Source organism: Eulemur rufifrons, chromosome 16 (assembly GCF_041146395.1).
Source record: "Eulemur rufifrons isolate Redbay chromosome 16, OSU_ERuf_1, whole genome shotgun sequence".
Taxonomy (NCBI): Eukaryota; Metazoa; Chordata; class Mammalia; order Primates; family Lemuridae; genus Eulemur; species Eulemur rufifrons.
In genome coordinates this window covers 81,218,115-81,242,190 of record NC_090998.1, presented here as the reverse complement: position 1 = coordinate 81,242,190, position 24,076 = coordinate 81,218,115, and the positions used below count along the sequence as shown (strand labels likewise).

The following is a 24,076-nucleotide window of genomic DNA, read 5'->3' as shown; positions in this document are numbered from 1 at the left end:
ATTGAGGTTTTACTTGTATAATTTTAACAAGTACCAAAAATAACTAATCAATTTAGTTAAAAGGTCTCATGAACAGCGTTCTTCTGAGGCCATTGGGTCTGCATTAGGTCAAATTGAGTGTCCACTACATACCAGGCACCATGCTAGATGTGGAGACTATAAAACGGACGAGAAAGATGGATCCCTGCCCCTATGGTACTTGCAGTCTTAGAGGGCATTTTAGAAAATATCAGGCATCATCAGTGCTTAATGGCTGGCAAAATTTTTTTCTCTTTACTTTCTGTACGGCCATACCACCCTGAACGCGCCCGATCTCCTCTGATCTCGGAAGCTAAGCAGGGTCGGGCCCGGTTAGTACTTGGATGGGAGACCGCCTGGGAATACCGGGTGCCGTAGACTTTTTACTTTCTGTGTGATCATGAGTTTGACTCTTTACTTTCTGTGTGATCGTGAGTTTGACTTTGCTGTATTCTTCACATTTACAATAATCACTGTAATTAATCTCCCAACAGCTCATTTGTGATAAATTGGTTACATACAAGTCACAGCAATTTGAATCTGCAAATACACTAATCTATTGTTAATAGATTAGTAGCAAGAGGCAGTGTCATATAATAATCAAAAGTACAGTTTTGGCTGCCAAATTGCCTGGGTCGAAATCCTGGCGCTGCCACTTACTAGCCATGTGACCTCTGCCTCAATTTCCTCATCTATAAAACAGGAATAAAAATAGTAAACACCTTATAGGATTGTTATGAGTACTAAATTAGTTATACATATAAGGTACATAGAAAATACCAACCACATACTGTAGAAGTGTTTGCTATTATGAATCAATATAGCCTTATTTTTTTTTTAATTAATTTTTTAGAGACAGAGTCTCACTCTGTAACCAAGGCTGAAGTGCAGTGGCACCATCAGAGCTCACTGCAGCCTCAATGGGGCTCACCTCCTCAGCCTCCTAAAGTGCTAGGATTACAGGCTTGAGCCACCGCATCTGGCTGAGCCTTATTTTTAAAAAGCTCTCAGGGATTTTCTGTTTTGAACTTAGACATCTTCAAGTCAAATTCCATGGCCTAGAATTTCAAATTTTGTTAGAAAATTACAAATTCAATACCAAATATAAAAGCACATTCACTACATGAAAAGTACTACCTGAAATTTATAATAGATATCCTATATTTCTTAGACCTACTCTACAGAAGGCAAATAATCATTTCAAGGAATTAAATATTCTTCATTCTACTACTCTTTACTCACACTTCAGTATCTGAAAGGCAAGCCTGAAAATAGAAGGAATAACTTTTTATATGAACAGTATGGTATTATCCTGAGAGCTTCTGGGAACTTTAGAACATCTGCCTACAGACAGTGTCCACCTGCCAGCTCCTAGGAATCCCTGCCCTTCACCTACAGGCCCATATACCCATACCTTAAGTACCAGCTTATTCTATACCAAAATATTATATATCTAAGGTCTTGGTGGATTTGTTTCTTAATACACATTTAGAGTATTCTTCCTATAATACAAAATCTATGGTAATAACTCACTAAAGATATTTCACTTAGTAATTTGTCACAGAGTCTTGCGTATACCTGTCAAAAGATTCCTAATATGTTAATTCATACATTTCTTTACAAATAATCTCTCACTTGAACAAATACTATAGACCTGGGACAGGTCTTCTCTCTCCATTGTGCATATTTTCTTGGTGAATTTTCTCAAAACATATCTGACCAGGTCATGCTGCACTTTATGTCTTTCCAGTTGTCTTTGGCATGGAGTTTATGCTTCATAGGATGTAGCACAAGTCTTCTTCCAATCTGCCCTTTGATTTAAGGGATCCTAATCCCTGTACTGGTAGGTAATCAGTGATTGTGGGATCATGCAGATTACTATCATATCTCATTCCCTGAATCCCTGAGTGCTTCAGTCCTGTGCTTCCGTGGTGTTTACCATGTTGATATTATTTATTGACATAATTGTCTCTCCTATTAGGCTATATATTAATTTCCTATTGCTGCTGTAACAAACTGCCACAAATTTAGCAGCTTAAAACAGTACAAATTTGTTATCTTTCAGTTCTGGAGATGAAAAGTCCAAAATCCGTCTCACTGGGCTAAAGTCAAGGTGTCAGTAGGACTGGCTCCTCTTGGACACACAGGGGAGAATCTATTTCCTTACCTTTTTTTAGATTCCATGCATTTCTTGAACCTTTTCTTTCTGTCATCGCATCTCCTACTATTGACTAATTCTCCTGTCCTCCTCTTAGAAGGACCTTTGTGATTACATTGAGCTCACCCAGATAATCCTGGATGATCTCCCTATCCCAAAATCCTTAGCTTAATCACATCTTCAAAGGCCTTTTAAACATGTAAGGTAACATATTCACAGGTTCCAGGGATTAGGACATGAACATCTTTGAGCACCTGTTATTCAGCCTAGCACAGACCATAAACTCTTCGATATCAGGGACCATGATTTATTCCCACATTGCACAGTCCCTGAAACATATTAAGCACTCAGAAAATATTTAAGGTAAATATAGGAAATTCCTTTTTGATAATTCTAATATCTGGATTTCCTGTGGGTCTCTTTTCTATTGTCTGGTGGTATTCTGTTTTGTTTCTTTTTCTCTTGGTTTTCCATCATTTGGTCTTATTTCCTTGTGTCTAATAATATTTTTTAGTGCATGTTGGCCTTTATTATGAAAAAATTGTAGAGATAATGATGTCATTTTCCTTCAGAGGGGATAACTCTTTCTTCTGGAAGGCCCATTAGAGCAAGGGCCAATAAACCCAGTCTAGGACTGTTGTGATTCGAAGCTGGGTTTGTCTTTGTGAGACCTGGTCTATTTCTGTATCACTCTAATCCTAGGGCATAGCTTTGCAGGGGTGCTTGGCAGAGCCTGCCAAATCTTTGCTCAGCTTTTCAACCTCTCAGCTACTACTTTCTGCTACTCAGCCTCTTGGATTCTCAGCTGCCACTTACAATTCAGCAAATGCCTTGAGGTGAAATATGGTGCCAAATGTCAGGCTCAACTTTCTTTACCTTCTCTTCTGAATTTCAATTCTTCAAATCCTTGTTGTCCTGCGTCTCCAATGTCTTCAAAAAGATTTTTAGTAACAAAAGCAAAAATGGACAAATGGGATGATATCAAACTTAAAAACTTATGTATATTAAAGGAAATAACACAGTGAAAAGGCAACCTATGGAATGGGAGAAAATAATTGCAAATCACATGTCTGATAAGGGGTTAATATCCAGAATACATAAAGGACCCCTACAACTCAACAGCCACAAAACAAGTAACACAATTTTAAAAATGAGCAAAGGACATGAATAGATATTTCTCTAAATAAGATATACAAATGGCCAACAAGCATATGAAAAGATGGTCAATATCACTAATCATTAGAGAAATGCAAATCAGAACTACAGTGAGATATCAGCTCATACCCATTACAATGGACACTATCAAGAAAACAAAAAATAACAAGTGTTGGCAAAGATGTGGAGAAATTGGAATCATTGTGCACTGCTGGTGGGAATGTAAGATGATGCAGTTACTATGAAAAACAGTATGAAGTTTACTCAAAAAACTAAAAATAGAATTACCGTATGATCCAGCAATCCCTCATCTGGGTATATATCCAAAAGAACTAAATATAGGATCTCAAAGAGATATTTACAACCCCATGTTCATTGTAGCATTAATCACAATAGCCATGAGACAGGAGCAGCCCACATGTCCATCGAGGAATGAATGGATAAAGGCTATATACATACAGGAAATGCTACCCCGGTGACTTCCAATTGTGCTAACAATAAAAAAAAAAAGTCTCCCACTAGACTAGAAGCTTTATACACATCCAGACCATATCTCCTTGATACAGTTCAGTGCCAAGTATAGTGGTTGGTACACAGATGATAAACATATACTTGTTGAATGAGTAAACCAATAATTGTCATTTTTTTCAATTACTCTGTAATAAATATTGTTTGCAGGAAGTCTTTCCTCTTAGTTCTTCAGTAGGTGGCACTGTTTGTTAAAGAATCTCTAAGGGTAAAAAAAAAAATTTAATAAAATGACTTTTTTAGTTGTTTCTTTCTTCACCCAGTATTTAATCAGGACTTCCTGTTGATATACCCCAGTGACTAATGCCCTTCAATGGTCCAACTGTCCAGTAAGAGAAATTTTTAAGATATTTTAACTTAGGGTCAGCAAAATACAGTCAGCAGGTCAGTAAATAAAGTAAAACTTTACTTTTGTAAATAAAATTTTATTGGAATACAGCCATGCTCATTCATTTGCATATTGCCTATATTTGCATATTGTCTGAGGCTGTTTCACACACAGTGGCAGAGTTGAGTAGTTACAAGAGTGACCACATGGCCCATAAGCCTAAAATATTTATTATCTGGTCCTTTAAGAAAAAGGTTGCTGACCCTGGTTTCAACTCCAAAAGAGAAAAATGAGAGAAAAAAAGTTTTTCTATATAAGTTATATAAAATAGGTTGAAGTAATCTAATTTTAAAAACAAAGTGAGTCAAAATAACCTAATTTAAAAAGCATAAGTATCTTAGAAAAATCTTTATATCAAAATATTAATAATTGACAAGGACACTGCTATAACATAGGCAGCATCAAGTGGTCAAATGAACCCATCTGTAGTCAATAATTAAGAAAAGTAGACACAATATAATCTAAAAATAACTTTTTAAAGATCTGAAAGAGAATTAAAAAAGCAGGCAGAAACCACAAAAGAATTTATGCAATAACTAATAAGGATTTTGTGGCTTTTTGCTTGAAGATGTCCCTCACCCCTTCAGGCTCAGGAATGAAACACTGCAGACTTACTGGCTCAAGCTGTCAGCAATCTAAGTTCAGGGTTGTTGAAAGAGAAGCCATAAATTTGGGGGGAGGCAGGGATCCTGAAGCAAGGGACGTACAAAATGGGTGAAATCCAAAATCTGAGGATAAACTCTGCCCAAGTCCCTGGTTGACTACTAAACTACAAAGAGAAGGCCTGGTAAAATAACAGTCAGGAGTTCCTGAAAATTAGAATTGCAGTTGGTGAGATGTGTGAGTTTATTGCTCTTTTGACTGCATATATTTCCCAACAGAGGTACACCTCAGGTAACAGAAAGCTGAAGTCTTATTTGAGATAGCAGAGAATAGAAGTTAGGCTGGCAAAGCAGCTTGGAATGTAGAAGGAAAGACTGATAATTAATAGAATTGCAGAGGGGTGTAAACCCCACAGTCTGAGTACAAACACTGGACAAATTCTTGGCTAAACTAAGAACTGAGCAGAAATGTAAACTGTGTATTTTATTTACTGAGGAGATGGGGTTTGAGTCCAAGCAAGGTTACTAGTTTTAAAAGCAAAAAGTCCAATGATTCACTGAAGAGCCTAACAGAATCCAGAGTAGTTACATTGTATCATATACAATGTCCAGGGTTTTTTTTCTTTTTTCTTTTTTTTTTTTTTTTCTTTTTTTAGAGATAAGATCTCACTCTGTTGCCCAGGCTGGAGTACAGTGGCACAGGCATAGCACACTGCAACCTCAAACTCCCAGGCTCAAGCAATCCTCCTGCCTCAGCCTCCTGAGTAGTTGGGACTACAGGCACACACCACCGCGCCCAGATAATCTTTTTTTATAGAGATGGAGTCTTGATATGTTGCCCAGGCTGGTCTCAAACTCCTGGCCTCAGTGATCCTCCTGCCTTGGCCTCCAAAAGTGCTGGGATTACAGGCATGAACCACCATGCCCAGCTAACAATGTCCAGTTTTAACCAGAAATTACTAAACATTAAAAACTGAAAACAAAAAAAATGACTCATTTTTTAAAAAGGCAGACTACAGAAACTTCACTCTAAATAGCCACAGCTGTTGGATTTAGCGGAGAAAGACTCCAAAGCAAAAATTACAAATATGTCCAAAGAATTAAGGAATTATATTCAAGGAATTAAAAGAAAACATGGCCTTACTGGGTAAATAGATAGGGATTATTAAAACAATCAAATGGAAATTATAGAGCTGGAAAGTACAATAACTGAAAAGTATAATTCATTAGATAGACAGAATAGCAACTTGTAGGTAGTATAAAAATAGTAAACTTGAAGATAGATTAATAAAAATCATACAATCCAAAAAACAGAAAGAGTAAAAGGAAACCAACAAAAGTACATGATACTAAAACTGCTGACTGCCAAAGATAAAGAGAAAATCTTGAAAGCACCAAACGATAAACACCACATCACTCACAGGTAAACAACAGTATGATTAACACTTGACTTCTCATTTTTTAAATGGAGGTCAAAAGACATTTGTACTGACATATTCAAGGTGCTGAAAGGGGAATAAAAACTGTTAACCAAAAATTCTATATCCAGCAAAACTTTTCCTCAAAAATGAAGGTGAAATAAACATATTTTCAGGAAATCATAAACAGAAAAAAATTATTTCCAACAGAATTGCACTATAAGAAATGCCAAAGGGTGTTCATTAGGCTGAAGGTAAATGATATCAGATGGGAGCTTGAATCTACAGACAGGAATGAGAAGCACTGAAAATACAAAATGTGTATATTTTCTCTTTTATATCTTCTTTAAAAGATATATGATTAAAGCAAAAATTATTGAGTTCATAATATATATAGTAGCAATATATAAAATAATAATGTGAAGAAGGCGGATATGATAAGAGGATATATACACTTGTAAGTTTCCTATTTTTATCTAAGTAATTAGTTGCTCTAAGTAAATTTTTTTTTCTTCTTTCTTTTTTTTTTTTTTTTTTTTTCTGAGACAGACTCTGTTGCCCAGGCTAGAGTGTTGTGGCGTCAGCCTAGCTCACAGCAACCTCAAACTCCTGGGCTCAAGCAATCCTCCTACCTCAGCCTCCAAGTAGCTGGGACTACAGGCATGTGCCACCATGCCCAGCTAATTTTTTCTATATATATTTTTAGTTATCCATATAATTTCTTTCTATTTTCTTAGACAGAGTCTCTCTCTGTTGTCCGGGCTAGAGTGCCATGGCATCAGCCTAGCTCACAGCAACCTCAAACTCCTGGACTCAAGCAATCCTCCTGCCTCAGCCTCCCGAGTAGCTGGGACTACAGGCATGCGCCACCATGCCTGGCTAATTTTTTCTATATATATTTTTATTTGCCCATATAATTTTTTTCTTTCATCTCTGAGCTTCCATCTGGGATTATATTCTTTCTGCCTAATGGACATTTCATTCCTTCCAGTCTCCAAACTTATCCAACAATTTTCTATTATTGTTTGTATATTTGCATATATACATATATAAATGTATTAATATAATATTTCATTATTGTATTGATATAATTATGATAGACAATTATATTTTAATTATACTCATTATAATATAATACTATTATATTATTAAGGTTCATACAATGTTCATTTTTTTCTCTTTTTCATGCAAAACCCTGAGAGGAAATGTTCATTTAAATTTGCTCACAACTTTGCCTTTTTTGTTGGTCTTCCTGCATTCCATGTGGGTAATTTTCCTTCTGCTGGAAGGATACTCTTTAATATTCCCTTTATTCTGTATCTACTGATGACAAATTATCTCAAGTTTTTGTTCCTAAAAATGACTTTGTTTTATTTCTATTATTAAGGACTATTTTTGCTTGGTATGGGAATCTAGATTGGCAGGGTTTTTTATTTGTCAAACTCTAATTCCATCTGATCTAACCTCCAATTATCAAGGGAACTACACTTCTGGTTCTTCCAGAAAGAAACTTAGATACCATGAATATGTCATTATATTTGGGTGCATAAACTCTGTATTTCCTAAACTTGGTAGTGGAAATATATAATTATGGAACCCCACTCAAGAAAAACCAGCTCTCAGGGTGGGGTGGGCCAGAGTGCACCCCCGATGGCCACCAAAAGATAAAACAAAACAAAAACCACACTCCTTGCTCACCCCTCTCCTAAGATACACAGATCAGAACAAACAAAGTGAATTATTAATGTTCGCTAGTTTAAAGGAAGCAAGAAGTCACAAAATCCAGTCAGGGAAGTGGTTTGAACTGACAACGGGTAGTTCCCAAAGCAAAACCCTGGATGTTTGCTGCAATTCTCCAAGCTTTAAGAGTGGTTCTTTTTCTCTCCTTCTTACCCTCTTAAACACATTCATTCCTTTATCTCTTTCAACAAGTTTTGTTTGTTTATTTGAGACCAGATCTTGCTCTGTGGCCCTAGGCTAGAGTGCAATGATGCCATCCTAGCTCACCGCAGCCTCCAACTCCTGGGCGCAAGTGGCTCAGCCTCCCAAGGGACTGGGATTCAGGCATGAGCCACTCAAGTATTTTTGAAAGCTCTGCTTATAGGTACTGTAAGTCCTGATATATCAGACAAACTCAGCCAGCAAGGATCTTGCCATAGAGACCACAGCCACACAAATACCAATGACAGACTGAAACATTCATAAGAGCTGCATAGACAAAAAAAGCCTTCCCAGTTTAGAGGAATGAAAGATTACCTGTGGGGAGTAAAAACGTTAACGGAAGAAAGAATCGGAAAAAGTGCCTCCAGGAGGCAGCATTTGAGCTGTACCTTGAAGAAAAGAAGAAATCTGGTCATACCAAGGTAGTGACAAGTGACAAGATTTTCTGGGAAGAAGCATTGTCCAGGAAGGACTTGGGAGAATTACACGTGCAAGTGCGCAGTGAGAGAGAAGAGTCAATGCCAAATTGCAGACGGCCTTGAATGCCAGGCTGAAGCGTTCTTTTGAGACAGGTGCTCAGCGAAAGCGTGTCAGCGTTTCTTCGAGAAAGGTGAGGGAGAAGGGCATGTGCCTATCATCTGTCCTGGTGTCAGATTGACCACTAATAAGGCAGATCCCTGTATATCTCAGAGGGTCTGAGTAACTGGTAGAACAGCTAGTAAGTACCTGGACCATGACTGGAACCGCGGAAGAGTCCAGGAGCCGCCACCCGTGGTCCCTGGGGCTGGCTGCGAGCGCTGCACCGAGGCCCGGGCTCCGCCGGCGCGCGCCCCTCCAGGTTGCACAGGATTGGTCGCGAGGGCTCCGCCAGCTGAGGGGGCGGGCACTTCCAGCCGAGGGGCGGGGTTTGGGCTGCCTGGGGGGCGTGGCCCTGCCAGCTGCGGAGGCGAGGCCTTGCCAGCTAAGGGGCGGGGCCGTGGGCCGGGCGCCTGACTAGCCGAGGCCGAGAGCTGCGAGCGGGGCTGTCCCGGGCATCCAGGCTGCAGGCCGCGCCCAGGCTGCACTGCCCGCCTGCCGCCCGCGTCGCCGCGCCTCCCGCGCCCACGCTCCTTTCCAGCATGCTGCGGCAGGGCATCCAGGCGCTCCGGCGATTCTCTACAGGCCAGGTGAGTCCGGCCGAGGCGAGCGTCCCGGCTCTCACCCTGTCCTGGTTTCCAGACTCCCGGGCGAGAGGGCCGGGACGGCGGGGCTGGGGGTGGTCGGCGACGCTTAGACTTTGCTAAAAGCCAAGACGGCTTTTTTAAAAATGGGGGACTTCAGAGGAGGGCCGGGGGAGGGTCCTGGATGGGAATTGTCAAGCAAGCCATTGTCTTCTACGGGGAAGGGGCTGAGGATGGAGCTTTTGAACATGTCAGGTCCAGCTGGGATGACAGGTGGGAACGGTCACTTGGTATAGAGAGCAGAGTCTGCTTCCTTTCCTTTTTCTTTTCAATCGTGAGATCCCTGGTCAAGAGATGAGGCCGTATGGAACGGAGACCGTGTCTCCTGGAAGAGGGTAGTAGCTTGTCACCCGGGTCCTCGCTGGCTGCCTGAGAGGTGTGAGCGCTCGGGACTGTTATGCACGGTCCATTCAGATAATGACTCTGAGAGCTGGTGGCTGCAAGCTCAGTATTCCTGAGCAGAGCCGCAGATGGCAAGATTTCTAGGATTACCAGGCGCTGCAGAAGCAGCCACGCTGGAACATTATCAAACTGCAGCGCCAGAACCAAGCTCAAGCTCTGGCCCAGCCCCGCGGCTTGGAATTGCATCAGCTCCTCCCAAAATGGAACGAGAGTGGACACGTTGCATGTGGTGCTGCCTTCAGCACTTAGGGGGCCTTGGAGAGATGCCTCTCTGCTTCTAAGGCAGACTCCAAGCTGTTTAGGGCAGACAAAAAAAAAATTAAAAAAACAGAAAACAAAATGTCCATCCCATGTACATAATCTCTTTTATAAGAAGTACATGCTTGCTGTCTTATAAAAGAATTTGCTTTTCAATTTGTTTTCTCTGCCATGCCAAAGCCATATGTACATATTTGTATATCCAAATGTAAAAAACTTGGAGGCAGAGACAAGTCTTGAGCAGCACCAAGAAGTGGCCCAAACTTGCATAAATGGAAAAGCTTTTGTACCCTAGACAATGCCAAATAATGAGAATTCATTTTACTCCTGGCATAAGCTCTAGTTACTTTGGGGAGTATTCACCATATGTAAAATAAGGGGGGAAAGACCTGCTCTGCTAGGGCTTTTGCCTGCTCTCCTAAGCAGTGCTCTGGACTCTTCCTGAGCTTTTCCCACCACATGGCACACGTGGATCTGGGTAATGGCACAGAGAGCAAGAGGCTGTGCCTACCTGTTTTGTTGGCCTCCTCTGTCAACACCTTTCATTAAATTGTCTTTTTTGGAGAGCAGAAGGGAGTCTTGAAGAATGAAAAGATTTTGACAGTGAGGTTTGCATAAGATTTCAGTAATGTAAGGTGAACATGCCAGGTGGCACATGGCATAAACAAAAGCAAAGATGTGGAGAAGCACCCGGTCCAGCTGTATCCCCGGGAGTGCCTGTGGAAAAGCAGCTACAGGTACGGCTGGGAAGCAGGTAGTTTCCTCAATGGCTAAAAGGAAGACTTTAAATGATAAATGAAGAATCTGGGATATTTTACTCTGCAGAAAATGGGGATCCATCTTCTGAACTGTGTTCTATAAGAATTATTCAAAATCAGGGCCGGGCGCGGTGGCTCACGCCTGTAATCCTAGCACTCTGGGAGGCCGAGGCGGGTGGATTGCTCAAGGTCAGGAGTTCGAGACCAGCCTGAGCGAGACCCCGTCTCTACTAAAAATAGAACGACATTATATGGACAACTAAAAATCTATATAGAAAAAATTAGCCGGGCATAGTGGCGCATGCCTGTAGTCCCAGCTACTCGGGAGGCTGAGGCAGTAGGATCGCTTAAGCCGAGGAGTCTGAGGTTGCTGTGAGCTAAGCTGACGCCACGGCACTCACTCTAGCCTGGGCAACAAAGTGAGACTCTGTCTCAACAAAAAAAAAAAAAAAAAAAAAAAAAAAAAAAAAAAGAATTATTCAAAATCAAACAGATATATGGCTGATGGGAAGCCACTTTGGAAAACTTTCTGACAGTTTCTTATACATAATAATTAAATATGTACCTACCATATGACCCAGCAATCACACTCCTAGGTATTTAAAATCCCTGTCCCCTGCAAAAGGCTCTTCCAATGCAGAACGTTATCCCTAGAGAACCAACATAATAGCACTTATCACCCGGATTTGAAAATGCTGTGTGCCATTTACACCCCTTCTCTCTCACCAGTAACACAGGCAGCTGTAGTGAGAATCCCTTGAAGAATAGTGCTGTCTCCCATATCAGGGCCACCATAGCAATCTCTTAGAAAGGCTGATGGAACTATTTCCTACAATTGACCTCTCAACCTGTTGCCATGTTTTTTTTGTTTGTTTGTTTTTTTTTAAAAGAGGAGGGGCCTTCCACATGGGAAAACCTTAGAAGCACATACACTGAAGTGGGGTGGATCTGGATTTGAATCCTGCCGCTAATCCTTATTGTCTCTGTCCTTGGGCAGAGTGACTTAGTTTCTCTGAGCCCTGTGTTTTCTCATTTGTAAAATGGGTCACTGTGAGGATTAAAGACATATAATAAGCATTTGATAAATATCTTTTGAATTAATGAAAAGGGCTCAATGTAGTGCCTGGCTAAGGGTATATTCCCAATAGGAGATATCCATTATTATTATTTTTATTTACCTAGGTATTACTTGCAGTATAATAAAAATAGTTAACATTTATTGAGCATTTACTATTGCCATGCACTGCACTAATACATTACATACTTTATCCCACTGAATCCTTCTAACAACTTTATGAGATAGGTACTATTATGATTCTGATTTTAATTGATGAGGGAAATTGAGGCCCAGCTCAAGATTGCACGCGTGGTATTATGGGCCCTGGGATAATAAATAGAGTTAGAATCTCAGGGCTGCCACTTAGTAGCTATTTGACTCTGGGCTATATTTTAACCTCTCTGTGCTTCTGTGAAAGTGGGTTAATGATGCCTATCTCCAGGAGTCATTGGGCAATCAAATGAGATAATATATGTGAAATACCTGGCACATACAAGAGTCTTGTTCAAATGTTTGCTATTACTGCCACCCTTTTTCCTGACTCAAACTTCCCAGAGAATAATCTTGTGGGCTGACATACACTCTCCACAGAGCATAGATTTTCAGGCTTTAGCGTGCCTATGGGTCACTGGAGAGCTTGTTAAAATGCAACTTCCTGGGCCTGAGATTTTTTTGACTCAATAGATCTTAAGTGGGGCCCAGGAATCTACATTTTAAACATATCCTCCCAATTGTTTATGCCAATATGGGCAGTCAGTCCTCAGACCACACTTGAAGAAATAAGACTTCTGCTTTGACGATATGAAGGCAAAAAAAAAAAAAAAAAAAAAAATGGTTACGGTAAAATATCCCCATCTGGTTTTCTGGAATCCTGCTAACTCATAAACACACTTCTAGTTATAAAATCTGAAAATTTGTCAGTGTTAGAAACTCACTTTATAGCTTTAGCATTAAGCTCAGAAAGTGCTTCAATGAACATAGTATTTCCAGAGATACTGACATGGTTTCTTTAAATGCTGTCTTTCTCAGAGAGTATTGCATCTGGAATTGAACTCAAAATAACCAGATGACAGCTGAACAGCACATTAGATTTGAGTTAGTTTAGTCTTTTGCCTCTTAGGTGTTTTAAAAGCAGTATTTTAGATGTCTTATAATATCTAGCATTGGTAATGGTGTGAGGTAAAGCCAAATTTTTGCTAGGTGGCCAAAATACAGATTCTATTTCAAGCAACAGCATTAATTATAGGATTTGAAGATAGAATATAAAACATTTTGATTTTTGAAGAAAGAAAATTAAATGGTCAACCATGCATTATCCATGGGTAAATTTGCTATTACAGAGTTAATCTGTTTGCTTGCAAGTGTTTGTTAGACGTTGAAACTTAATTAGGCTCTTCTGGGATAGAAACTTTGACTGACTCTGGAAAAGGATTTTTTTAAAGTAACACCTTAATTGTTTAATTATCATCTCAATTAAAGAGTAGCTGTGATCTGGTATCGTTTTAAATTTATGCCTAAAAAGTGATGTTATCTATGCCCTTAATAAAGTGGGAAATAAGGGGAAACTAAGTTTTCACAGTGAGGCTTTACTAATTTAGAATGACTTTCCAGAACACTAGAGAATCTCATTTAGATTGAAGGGGGGAAAAATACATTCTAAATCCAAATTCCGTGGAGCCATATGCTAACATGAGAGAATGTAAGGCAGAGAGATCTGGGCGGACACTGCCAGGGAGGGAAGCACGCAGGGAGGTGTGGCTGTCTCTGTACCCACAATCCTGCATCCAGCTTGCTTCATCCGATCGTTTTCATCATCATCTTGACAATTGTCATGTCCACATATGGCCTTAAGCATTGTGAAAAGGCTACACTTTGGGAGAATTCACAGAAGGTATAATAGCTCAGAGATGTACTTAAAACTTTACCCCTTTTAGTGATACTCTTATCCATATGGTATTTATCTTTCTTGATAATCACTGTACTTTTGTATGTCTGTGTTAATCTATGAAGAAGATGGAAGAGATGGGTAGTTCGTTTTAATTATTTTACTTTTAAGTATATACATGGGCTTTGGAGTCAGACAGACCTGAATTCAAATCCTAGGCTCTCACTGTTTCTAGCAGTGTGACCTTGGAGATATACCTGACATTTCTAAGCCTTGATTTCTTCAATCATAAAATGGTGCAAAATGGGGGATAATAAAACAGCATAGATGTGAGAATGACATGAAATGAAATATTAATAATATGTAGACCTTGATCCCTTATCTGAAAACTTATGGGCAAATGTGTTTTCCAGTTCAGATTTTATTTACATTTTAGAAAGTTAACATGGTAAGTAGATGGTACATTACATAAAATCACCAGCAGGCTCTGGGCAGTACCTATAACCAAACACATTGCTTTTTCTGCAGCAAACATGTGAATATTCATATAGTCTTTATAAATATTATATATAAAGGCTATAAATAGCATTATGTCAGTTCAGGTCAAATTGGAAGCCAAATGAGTTTGTGCCAAACTTACAAGAAACCTATAAGGACTATAAAGAGCATCATATTAGATCAAGCCAGGTCTTCAGGGCAGATGAGTTTGGGCCACTTACCAAGGATTTTTGAACTCTGGACTATATGAAAAAACATAGAACAGGGTCTAGTATATTGCAAGACCTTTAAAGTATTATTAAAGTTTCTACTTAAACAGTACTTTGTGTCACACACTGCCTGCTGTATAATGTCATTTACTTCAATCAAAAGCGTATGAGGTTGGTAAAATTTCCATTTTATAGATGAGAGGTAAAAAAGGCAAACAGAAATTAGTTACTAGCTTAAGGCCACACAACTAAATGGTGGCATTAGGTTTTGACTTTAGGTAGCCTAGCTCTAGGGTCTGTGCTTTTGACCCTTGTATACTAAATGCTATGTATATATACATATATACGTGTATGTGTGTGTGTGGGGGGGGGGGGGTACACACTAAATGTCAGTTTTTGGCCTCTTTGGTAGGTTAAGAGATGAGTTCCAGTTTTTATATCTATATTGCAGGGGCATAAAAGCACTATCATATTGAGGTAGGTCCTGCTCAGAGTTAAGCTCCTTTTAACACACTTTTTTCCTTACATCTGGCTTCATTTCACTAAGGAGTTGAGGTGGCTTGTAAAAATATATGCAATCCCACTGGGCACAATGGTGTTCACCTGTAGTCCCAGCTACTCGTGAGGCTGAGGCAGGAGGATGGCTTGAGGTCAGGAGTTCGAGACCAGCCTGGGTAACACAGTGAGACCTCTGACTCAAAAATAAATAAAAATTAGGGGGGGAAAAAGCAATCCCAATAATTCAGATGAATAATCAAGGGAATCAGAGCAAAGAGAAAGTGAGCAATACTTATGTGTGAAATTGTGTTTACTGTTATCTACATGTAGTCTGGTTTCTGTGTATGTCAATAAAAATTTTATTTTGTAGCTCCTTGAGCCTTTTGTAGTCCTCAAGTCATCTTGTGTGACTGAAAGAAACGTTTATTATCCAACACCTTCTAGCTATGCTTACATCTGTCATCATTGAATTGTTTCACAGGCTTATTTCAAAAACAAACTGAAGTTGGCACTTATTGGCCAGAGCCTCTTTGGACAGGAAGTCTACAGCCACCTCCGCAAAGAGGGCCACAGAGTAGTAGGGGTGTTTACGGTTCCAGACAAGGATGGAAAAGCTGACCCACTGGGTGAGTGCATCTTGGGGTGACTAGGTCAAGAATTCTCAAGTCTGGGTTGGCCAGCAGAGTTGGTGTGGCAGCTCTATGTTCATCACAACACATGCTCCTTCTATTTGTTGTTTGGTCAGTATCAATACTGGGCTTCTGTCTCATGGTCCAAGGTAGCTGCCCCAGCACCAACTATCAAGTCTGCATTCCAACAAGCAGAAAGGAAAAGCAGGGAAATAGAGGGCAAGGTTTTTATTAAGGGTGTAATCCAGAAGTTGCATGTATTGCTCCCACTTGTATTCCATTGGCCACAACTTAGTCACAGGCCAAATTTATTTGTAGGAGAGGCTGAGAAATATAGATTTTATTTGGGGTGGCTATGTGTTCAGCTAAATTAGAGGAATCAATTGCTAAAGGATAAAAGGGACAACCAGCAGTCTCTGCCATGTACATGAACTTCAGAAGAATTGCAAGCATGGGATTGTTAGACCTCCTTTCGGAATGGATCCTGAGAAATGAACTCTTCCCTAGTGCCTGGTCCCAGGGTTAGGACCCCTTTCCACTGGCCATGGCCATGTGGACTCATGGCATAACTCAGAAAAAGAAAAAATACCAACCTGACTTACAGAGTAACCTACATGAGGAGGTGGTACAGCATGAGGCTAACAGCATACGTTCTGGAGTCAGGGGATTAATTCTGACACCTGTGTGACCTTTGGCAAGTTACTTAATCTTACTAAGCTTCAGTTCAGTGGTACAAATCTCATGTGGCTGCTATGAGGATTAAGTGAGATTAATGAACATAAAATGCTCACACTATGCCTGGCTCATAAGAAGCAATCATTAATCACAGTAGCTGATTATTTTTGTCGGTATAGTCAACTAGTATAGCCAAAAATATATACCTCTGGGGAAGCCAAAAACCAAAACACGAGCCCAATACCTACATGCTCAAGCCTGTCTCAGTGGAGTACATTTTTTACAATGAAGACTTTTAAGTCTCCTCCACCCCATTTTTCTTTTGTATAGACTCTTTCACAAACTTCTCCCATTATCTCATTTTTTTTACCACCATTTATCCATTCTCCTGTCATTTGACATGTGAATTAAGTCTTTTGAACATTTGCATTTTGTGAATGTTATTTTGCTGGTCTCTCAGATTCTTCCAAATGGATTGATCAGAGCCTAATCTTGATGGCCAGGGCCCTTCAGGACCTACTTAGCCTTCAGAATTTAGGTTTTGTGGTGGAAGCATCATCTCGTCCTGAGTCAATGAATTACGATCAGATGGGGGAGAAAGGAAAGGGAACAAAAAAAAATGCACATAAAAAGCTTTCATGGCTGGGCGCGGTGGCTCACGCCTGTAATCCTAGCACTCTGGGAGGCCGAGGTGGGCGGATCGTTTGAGCTCAGGAGTTCTAGACCAGCCTGAGCAAGAGCGAGACCCCATCTCTACTAAAAATAGAAAGACATTATATGGACAGCTAAAAAATATATATAGAAAAAATTAGCCGGGCATGGTGGTGCATGCCTGTAGTCCCAGCTACTCGGGAGGCTGAGACAGGAGGATTGCTTGAGCTCAGGAGTTTGAGGTTGCTGTGAGCTAGGCTGACGCCACGGCACTCACTCTAGCCTGGGCAACAGAGTGAGACTCTGTCTCAAAAAAAAAAAAAAAAAAAGCTTTCATTAAGCCTTCTGGAAATTGCCTAAAATTAATATATAAAAATGGTACATATACTATTACTAATATGTAATAGAATATATTAATATAATATATTATTTTATATATACTATTTATATATTAAAATGTATATTTAAATAAATATATATACTTAAAATATAAGGCACACAATAAAAATGACATTTTATTATGGAAAACAATGGGCTTGTGCTGTTTGCCCTTTGGAGGGCCATGCAGTTTTCACATGGAGTTGGCATGGGGTCATTTGTTTGGGAAGAGACAGTGTATTCCTCAGGAAGGAGACCTGGATCTGGTCCAGCATGGCAGAACCCTTAGGGGAGCCGAGTGTGCTTTCTCTATCCGGGGCCTCTCTCCTCCACTAACTCATCTGTTTGTTGAATTTGGGAGAAGGAAATAGAAAATCTCAGCTCAGCAACTATGGCCCTTCTTCTTTGGGGATCTGCCTGTTTGGCAGGGAGAATGGGTTCTGGTCTACAGTTGGTTCTTTGCAGGGAGGGGAGAGACGCAAGGTTTTCTAACTGTGCCAGAAGTGAGCATGTTAAATTAGTGGATGAAGTCATGGTATTTGGCTCCAAATCTAAAGCTATGTTCTTTAAAATGTTGTATCGGTAATAAAGGTACCATTTTTTTAATCTAAAAAAGAAAAATTTCTGTTAAAATCTCAAAATATTAACTAGCTACAAGCTTCTTAGTTCGAAGTTATTATCCCTTAATATATAGGTAGATAAATATCACCTTAGAAAAACAGAGCATGATACAAGTATAATAGGTCAAATTGTGGTCATAATCTAAATTGTTCTTCACTATATTTCATTTGTAAATGTTTCAGGAAACTATAAAATTATAATGTATGAATCCATAGTGATATAAAATTATGGCTAACTCTTTTAAAAATGAAAATGATCTCCTTTTTCGTGCTCAGCTTTGGCTGCAGAGAAAGATGGGACCCCTGTGTTCAAGTTCCCTAGATGGAGAGTCAAGGGCAAGACCATCAAGGAGGTGGCAGAGGCCTACAGATCCGTGGGAGCCGAGCTAAACGTGCTCCCCTTCTGCACACAGTTCATCCCCATGGATGTAATCGACGGCCCAAAGCACGGCTCCATCATCTACCACCCATCCATTCTGCCCAGGCACAGAGGAGCCTCTGCTATCAACTGGTGAGTTTTTTTTTAATGGAGAGAGTGGGTCTATTTCCATCACCTATAGTCGTTCTGTTTTTTACATAGGCGATTAAGAAACTAGGTATGCTTGAACAATTGTAAGGTCCTGACTGCTGCAATTTGCATGAACTCCCCTGAGGTCAAGACATACTGCATGAACCAGGGCAGCATTGCCCAAGAATAGTTTATGGAGCACTAGTTCCATCGACTGTAACTAGGTGTTGTGCAAAGGTTCTATGGTCAGGTAAGTTTGGTTAATGCTGGATTTTTTTTAACTACAGGACTTCTTTGAGCTTTTAATATGTGCTTTAATGTGAGCATTATAATCCCCAAGAGGGAATCACAGAACACAATGTTCCCAACTTACTTGACCACAGAACTCTTTTGGGTTTTTTTGGTTTTTCTGCTTGTTTTTTAAGTTTTCAAGCTTCTGCAGTTTAATTTTTATTAGGACAAAGGAGGGATGAGGCCTCACGGACTACAGCTTCCACACCCCTCCGCAGCCCGCCTCCCATGAGCCCCCCCCTACACCCAGTCGGGATCCTCCCCTAATGACCCTCCTGTCCTTCCCCCACAATTTCCTCCTGTCCTTCCCGCACAATCTCCGGGAGACGCGGGGATGTCTGCGCAGAGCTGCGAGGAGAGGGCTCCAGGCTGGGGCCACAGTAAACGCGCAGGGACAGGACAGAACGTCCAGGGTCTCAGCTGCCCGCTGAGCCCTGTGGCTGCAGGGGACCGAGGGCCCGGGTGTGTCAGTGGGGAACTTCAGTCTCAAGACTCCCGAGCCGGAAGCGGGGAGGCCCAGGGTCCCCACAGCCGCTTCCGGCCGGCTCCAAACAGCCCTCCACCGGCTACACCAACCCGCACACTCACTGTTTCCCAGCTTTCCAGGGTAACCCGGTGCCTCCCTATGGATGGATCTCTTAGCACCTGCAAGTCACAGAGTGAGAGAGCCTGCGCCAGACATACCTGGGCCCTCCTGGGGATGGAACAGTGAAGAGGGGACCTCCCCGCCCCCCGCTCCATGCCAGGTGCAAGAGACCACAGAACTTTTTTGCATAGAGTATCTCAAGTATATTTCAGGAAATGCTTAGTTACTTGAGATTATCGTCTTTGTTGTCCATCTTCCCCCACTGGATTTTAAGCTTCTTGAGGGAGAGACTTTGTCTAACACTTTTATTGCTGTTTCCCGGTGTCAAGAGCAGTGCCTGGGACACTATAGGTACCTAGTGCCATAGGTACACTATGCTAAGGGTTGAGGTGCGCCTTTGCCACCTTTCCTGCCTTCTCTCCTTTACCTGCACATCTTCCTGTTATCCCCAGAGTCAAGCTGTTGAATAAGCAGAACGTCTACACTTGGTTTAAATGTGATGAAAAACATTCACTGTATTTAAGGTTTGATTACATAAATTGATTTCTTTTGGGCTCTTATAAGTGACACTTTATTATTTAGTAGATATCTTTGCACTTAAACTTGTATTTTTTCTCACTTGACATTGCTTCGGCATGCAGAATCATTGGGCCAAAGCATATCAGTATTCTCCAGGCTCTCATAACATAATGCCAGTTAATTCCTCAGTATTTCTGAAGAGTGACTGATTGATTGATTGATTGATTTAGGTCTTGCTTGATTAACTCAGAAGTAAAAATGATTTAGATCATGGGCATGGCTGACCTACCACTTCATACTCTCTCTGTATTAGCCTGCTCTCTCATATGCTTTTACATGTGTTTGTTCACAGAGCTACCTTATTGTTTGTATTATACGCTCCTGAAGGGCCAGCATTCTCTTTTAGGCTAAACTTTATAGAGCATGAAATACAAATGGTTGAATTAATCAACCATCCTTTACTACAATTTATGTAGAAAATCTAGAGCTAATTCTAATCCTAAATGAATCTTATAACTGAATTAATTAATATAACCTGAGTTAATAATCAGTTCTCCTCCTCACATTGCAGAGAGTATCCTCTGTTTTATCTTCTGTTGGTATTCTGCCTAATGCAGGGTCCAGTATGATGTAGGAATTGGACCCAGCTGTGCAAAGTACTTGATCCTGAAGTAGAAAGCTGACACCTGGAAGTCAATGAGTGGTAGTAGTGATGGACTGTAATGCCTTCTTGAATTCACTACAAGTCATTACTAGATGTTAACAAGGAAGACTGCAGATATGAGGATGTGTAAAATAGCAGTACCATTAGGTATTGCTTTTTATGAGCTCTGACATCTCCCAGCTCTACTGTTAATTTCTCGTGGTATTAATAGTTTCATTCACTGTCTACTTTTCCATTTTAACTATCTTACACTTTAGTATTATTAATTCATCACTTTATGATACAGTTGCCCAATATCTTAAGTTGAACCTCTTCTTTTCACAGGACTCTAATTATGGGAGATAAGAAAGCTGGATTTTCTGTTTTCTGGGCTGATGATGGTTTAGATACAGGACCCATTCTTCTTCAGAGATCATGTGACGTGGGACCCAATGACACAGTGGATGCGCTTTATAATCGATTTCTTTTCCCTGAAGGAATCAAGGCCATGGTCAGTATATTTATGCCATCAAGATGAATTTAGTATACTTTTGAAGTTTTGGAAATATTTAGCTATTATTAAGAATCACCCATATGAATTTTCACCAAAAAAGTAAAGCTTAGAAACAAAATTAGGTTTTGTATTTATCAATGGGATAGTATATTTAGGGTGGGAATCTGAACTTTACCATTTCTTTTTTTAATTTTATTTTTTTATTTCAAAATATTACTGGGGTACAAATGTTTTTGGTTACATGTATCAATTTTGTTATGCTTGAGTCAGGGTTATAAGTGTGCCCATCACCCAGATAGTGTTCATTGTACCTACAACAATAAAAATAAATAAATAGAACTTGATTAAATTAAAAAGCTCTGCACAGATAAGGAAATAATCAACAGACCCAACAGGCAACCTACAGAATGGGAGAAAATATTTGCAAACTATACATCCTATAAAGGGCTAATAACCAGAATCTACAATGATCTTTACAATTTCTTAGTCTGTGAATTTGACTTATTCTTCTGAGAGCAGTGATCAAATGGATGAAGCAGCAACTAAAGTGCTCCATTTCTTTTGCCAAATACTTGAATCTCCAATACTGTTTATAATGACTAATTGTTTAAAAGTGTACAGAATCTCAAGAAATTTTGCTATGTAATTTGGACTTCCTTTGAAAGGATTTTAAATTAGTCTGTGTAACTGGGTGAAATTTGCTGTTGTTTATTTATTCAGGTGTACTCTGGGTAAAAAGCCCAAAGCATGTACACCAAAAAGTAAAAATATTGAAATGTTAGCCTGTAAAAATATTGAAAGATTCACAAGATAATTTTGATGTCACTTAAAAGTTTTTTCCAGCATTGGTATCATAGACGTAGCAAGATTACATAACGTAGTAGCCATTAATTTAGGAGGGAGGAGAGCAGTGCTTTGTTTCTATCATTCAGTGATTAAGGGAGTGGGGCTTTGGTGTCAAAAAGACCTAAGTTCAAGTTCTCATTCTATCTCTTATTTGTTGTAAGACAACAGGCAAGTCACTTAGCCTCTTTAGCCTTGGTTCCCTCATCTATAAAACGTGGCTGATACTGCTTGACTTGTAGGGTTGTTGTGAATATTAAATGTCATTATTTGTGTGAGGCATCTGGCACATAGTAGGTGCTCAGAGATGATAATTACAATCAATACAGCATTATGTGTGTTCAGTGACATTTGCTCAAGCCCAGATCCTATATCTGACGTTATCACAGATGGAGGTGGTGGGATGAGCTGTAAACTTGGCTCTGTTCCCTGGTGGCTCCTTCCCTGTGTTCCCGGGTAGGTTGGCCAGCAGCTGTCAGTTCTTAGAAAGAAATCCGAGACTTGCGCTCACGTGGGCCTCCCAGTGAAAAGAGGAGAGGCTCTCAACTCAAGGCAAACATCAACGTGGCAGGACACATCCCAAAGGCAATCAAACTCACAGATAGATTTTATTAATAAGTTTTTAGATTCTAGGTGTCCTAAACTAGAAAGCAAGTTGAATTAATGAAATACAGTAATGTATCATTTTCTAGAACCATCGTGATGTGCAAACTAACCCATAAGGACTAGTTTTATAGATTATATTCGTAATTTCCACTGACTCACCAAGGTGGAGGTTGGAGTTTGCTTATAAAGAAGGGCGTAATTTTTAAGAGTGCAGGCTTGATATTGGCAGTAGATAGAGCTGGGTGTAAATCCTGCTTCTGATACCTGTAAGATATCGCTGTGAACTTGAGCTAGTGCTTAACTTTTTTTTTTTTTTTTTTTTAGAGACAGGGCCTCACTCAGTCCCCCAGGCTAAAGTGCAGTGATGTGATCGTTGCTCACTGCAGCCTCAGACTCCCAGGCTCAAGGGATCCTCCCACCTCAGACTCCTGTAGCTAGGACTCCAGGTGCACACCACCACACCTGCCTAATTTTTAAATTTTTTTTGTAGAGACAGGGTCTCGCTATGTTGCCCAGGCTACACCTGGCCTTGAGTGATCCTCCCACCTAGGCCTCCCAAAGGAGGGATTATAGGCATGAGCTACCTTGCCTAGCCTGCTTAACTCTTCTAAGCCACAGTTTTCTCATGTGTAAAACAGGAATAATAATATCTGCCTTATAGGATTTGTGTGATGTTTACAAGGGATATTTTATATAAGTACTGCTATACCGCTTGCCATACTGCTTGGCACATAGATGGACCTGAAGCAGGGGTAATTATTATCATAGTCTGACGCTGAACAGGTTTTTGTTTTGTTTTGTTTTGTTTTGTTTTGTTTTGCATGGGCCAGAGTGCCGGGGCGTCAGCCTAGCTCACAGCAAACTCAAACTCCTGGGCTCAAGCGATCCTCCTGCCTAAGCCTCCCAAATAGCTGGGACTACAGGCGTGTGCCACCACACCCAGCTATTTTTTTCTATTTTTAGTTGCCTGGCTAATTTCTTTCTATATTTTTAGTAGAGACAGGGTCTAGCTCTTGCTGAGGCTGGTCTCAAACTACTGAGCGCAAGTGATCCTCCCACCTCAGCCTCCCAGAGTGTTAGGATTACAGACGTGAGCCATCACGCCCAGCCTGAAAAGGTTTATAGGTAGTAATTCTGTTAAGAGGAAACTTCAGTTAACAGGCCGTGCCATTGTTGATCACTAGGCTGTAACACAGGTGACGTTTTTGGCCTTAGGTAGAAGCTGTCCAACTGATAGCTGATGGAAAAGCTCCTCGTGTTCCTCAGCCAGAAGAAGGAGCAACATATGAAGGTATCCAGAAAAAGGAAAATGCTGAGGTATTTATATCAACTCAGTAACACATCCCAGAGTTCATGGCCCTCTACTTTTAAATAGTTCCCAATGTACTATGTCCTCGCCAAATGGTAGATCTCCAAGCCAGCCTGCCCCTTGCCCTACCCACTTCTGCCACTGATGGACAGAAATGTTTCTACCACTTTGAGACTCACAGCCTTAGGAAGGTCAGCCTGTGCTTTGTCCTTTCCTAGATTTCTTGGGATCAGTCTGCTGAAGTTTTACATAACTGGATTCGAGGTCATGATAAAGTCCCTGGAGCTTGGACGGAGATAAATGGACAGGTA

At 40.4% G+C, this 24,076-nt stretch overlaps 1 protein-coding gene and 1 non-coding gene across 2 annotated transcripts in view; both read left to right on the top strand.

The window, feature by feature from the left end:
* The first annotated feature begins 280 nt into the window (after window positions 1-280).
* LOC138397630 (5S ribosomal RNA) lies at window positions 281-399 on the top strand. The gene has a single exon (XR_011235776.1). It is a non-coding gene; the product is annotated as a 5S ribosomal RNA (ribosomal RNA).
* Window positions 400-9,326: 8,927 nt separating this feature from the next.
* ALDH1L2 (aldehyde dehydrogenase 1 family member L2) overlaps window positions 9,327-24,076 on the top strand; it is a 48,762-nt gene continuing 34,012 nt past the window's right edge. Inside the window, exons 1-6 of the mRNA XM_069490140.1 lie at window positions 9,327-9,374; window positions 15,475-15,619; window positions 18,223-18,457; window positions 20,839-21,004; window positions 23,672-23,773; window positions 23,984-24,073. Of these exons, the coding sequence (XP_069346241.1) occupies window positions 9,327-9,374; window positions 15,475-15,619; window positions 18,223-18,457; window positions 20,839-21,004; window positions 23,672-23,773; window positions 23,984-24,073 (786 nt within the window). The remainder of the gene's footprint in view (window positions 9,375-15,474; window positions 15,620-18,222; window positions 18,458-20,838; window positions 21,005-23,671; window positions 23,774-23,983; window positions 24,074-24,076) is intronic.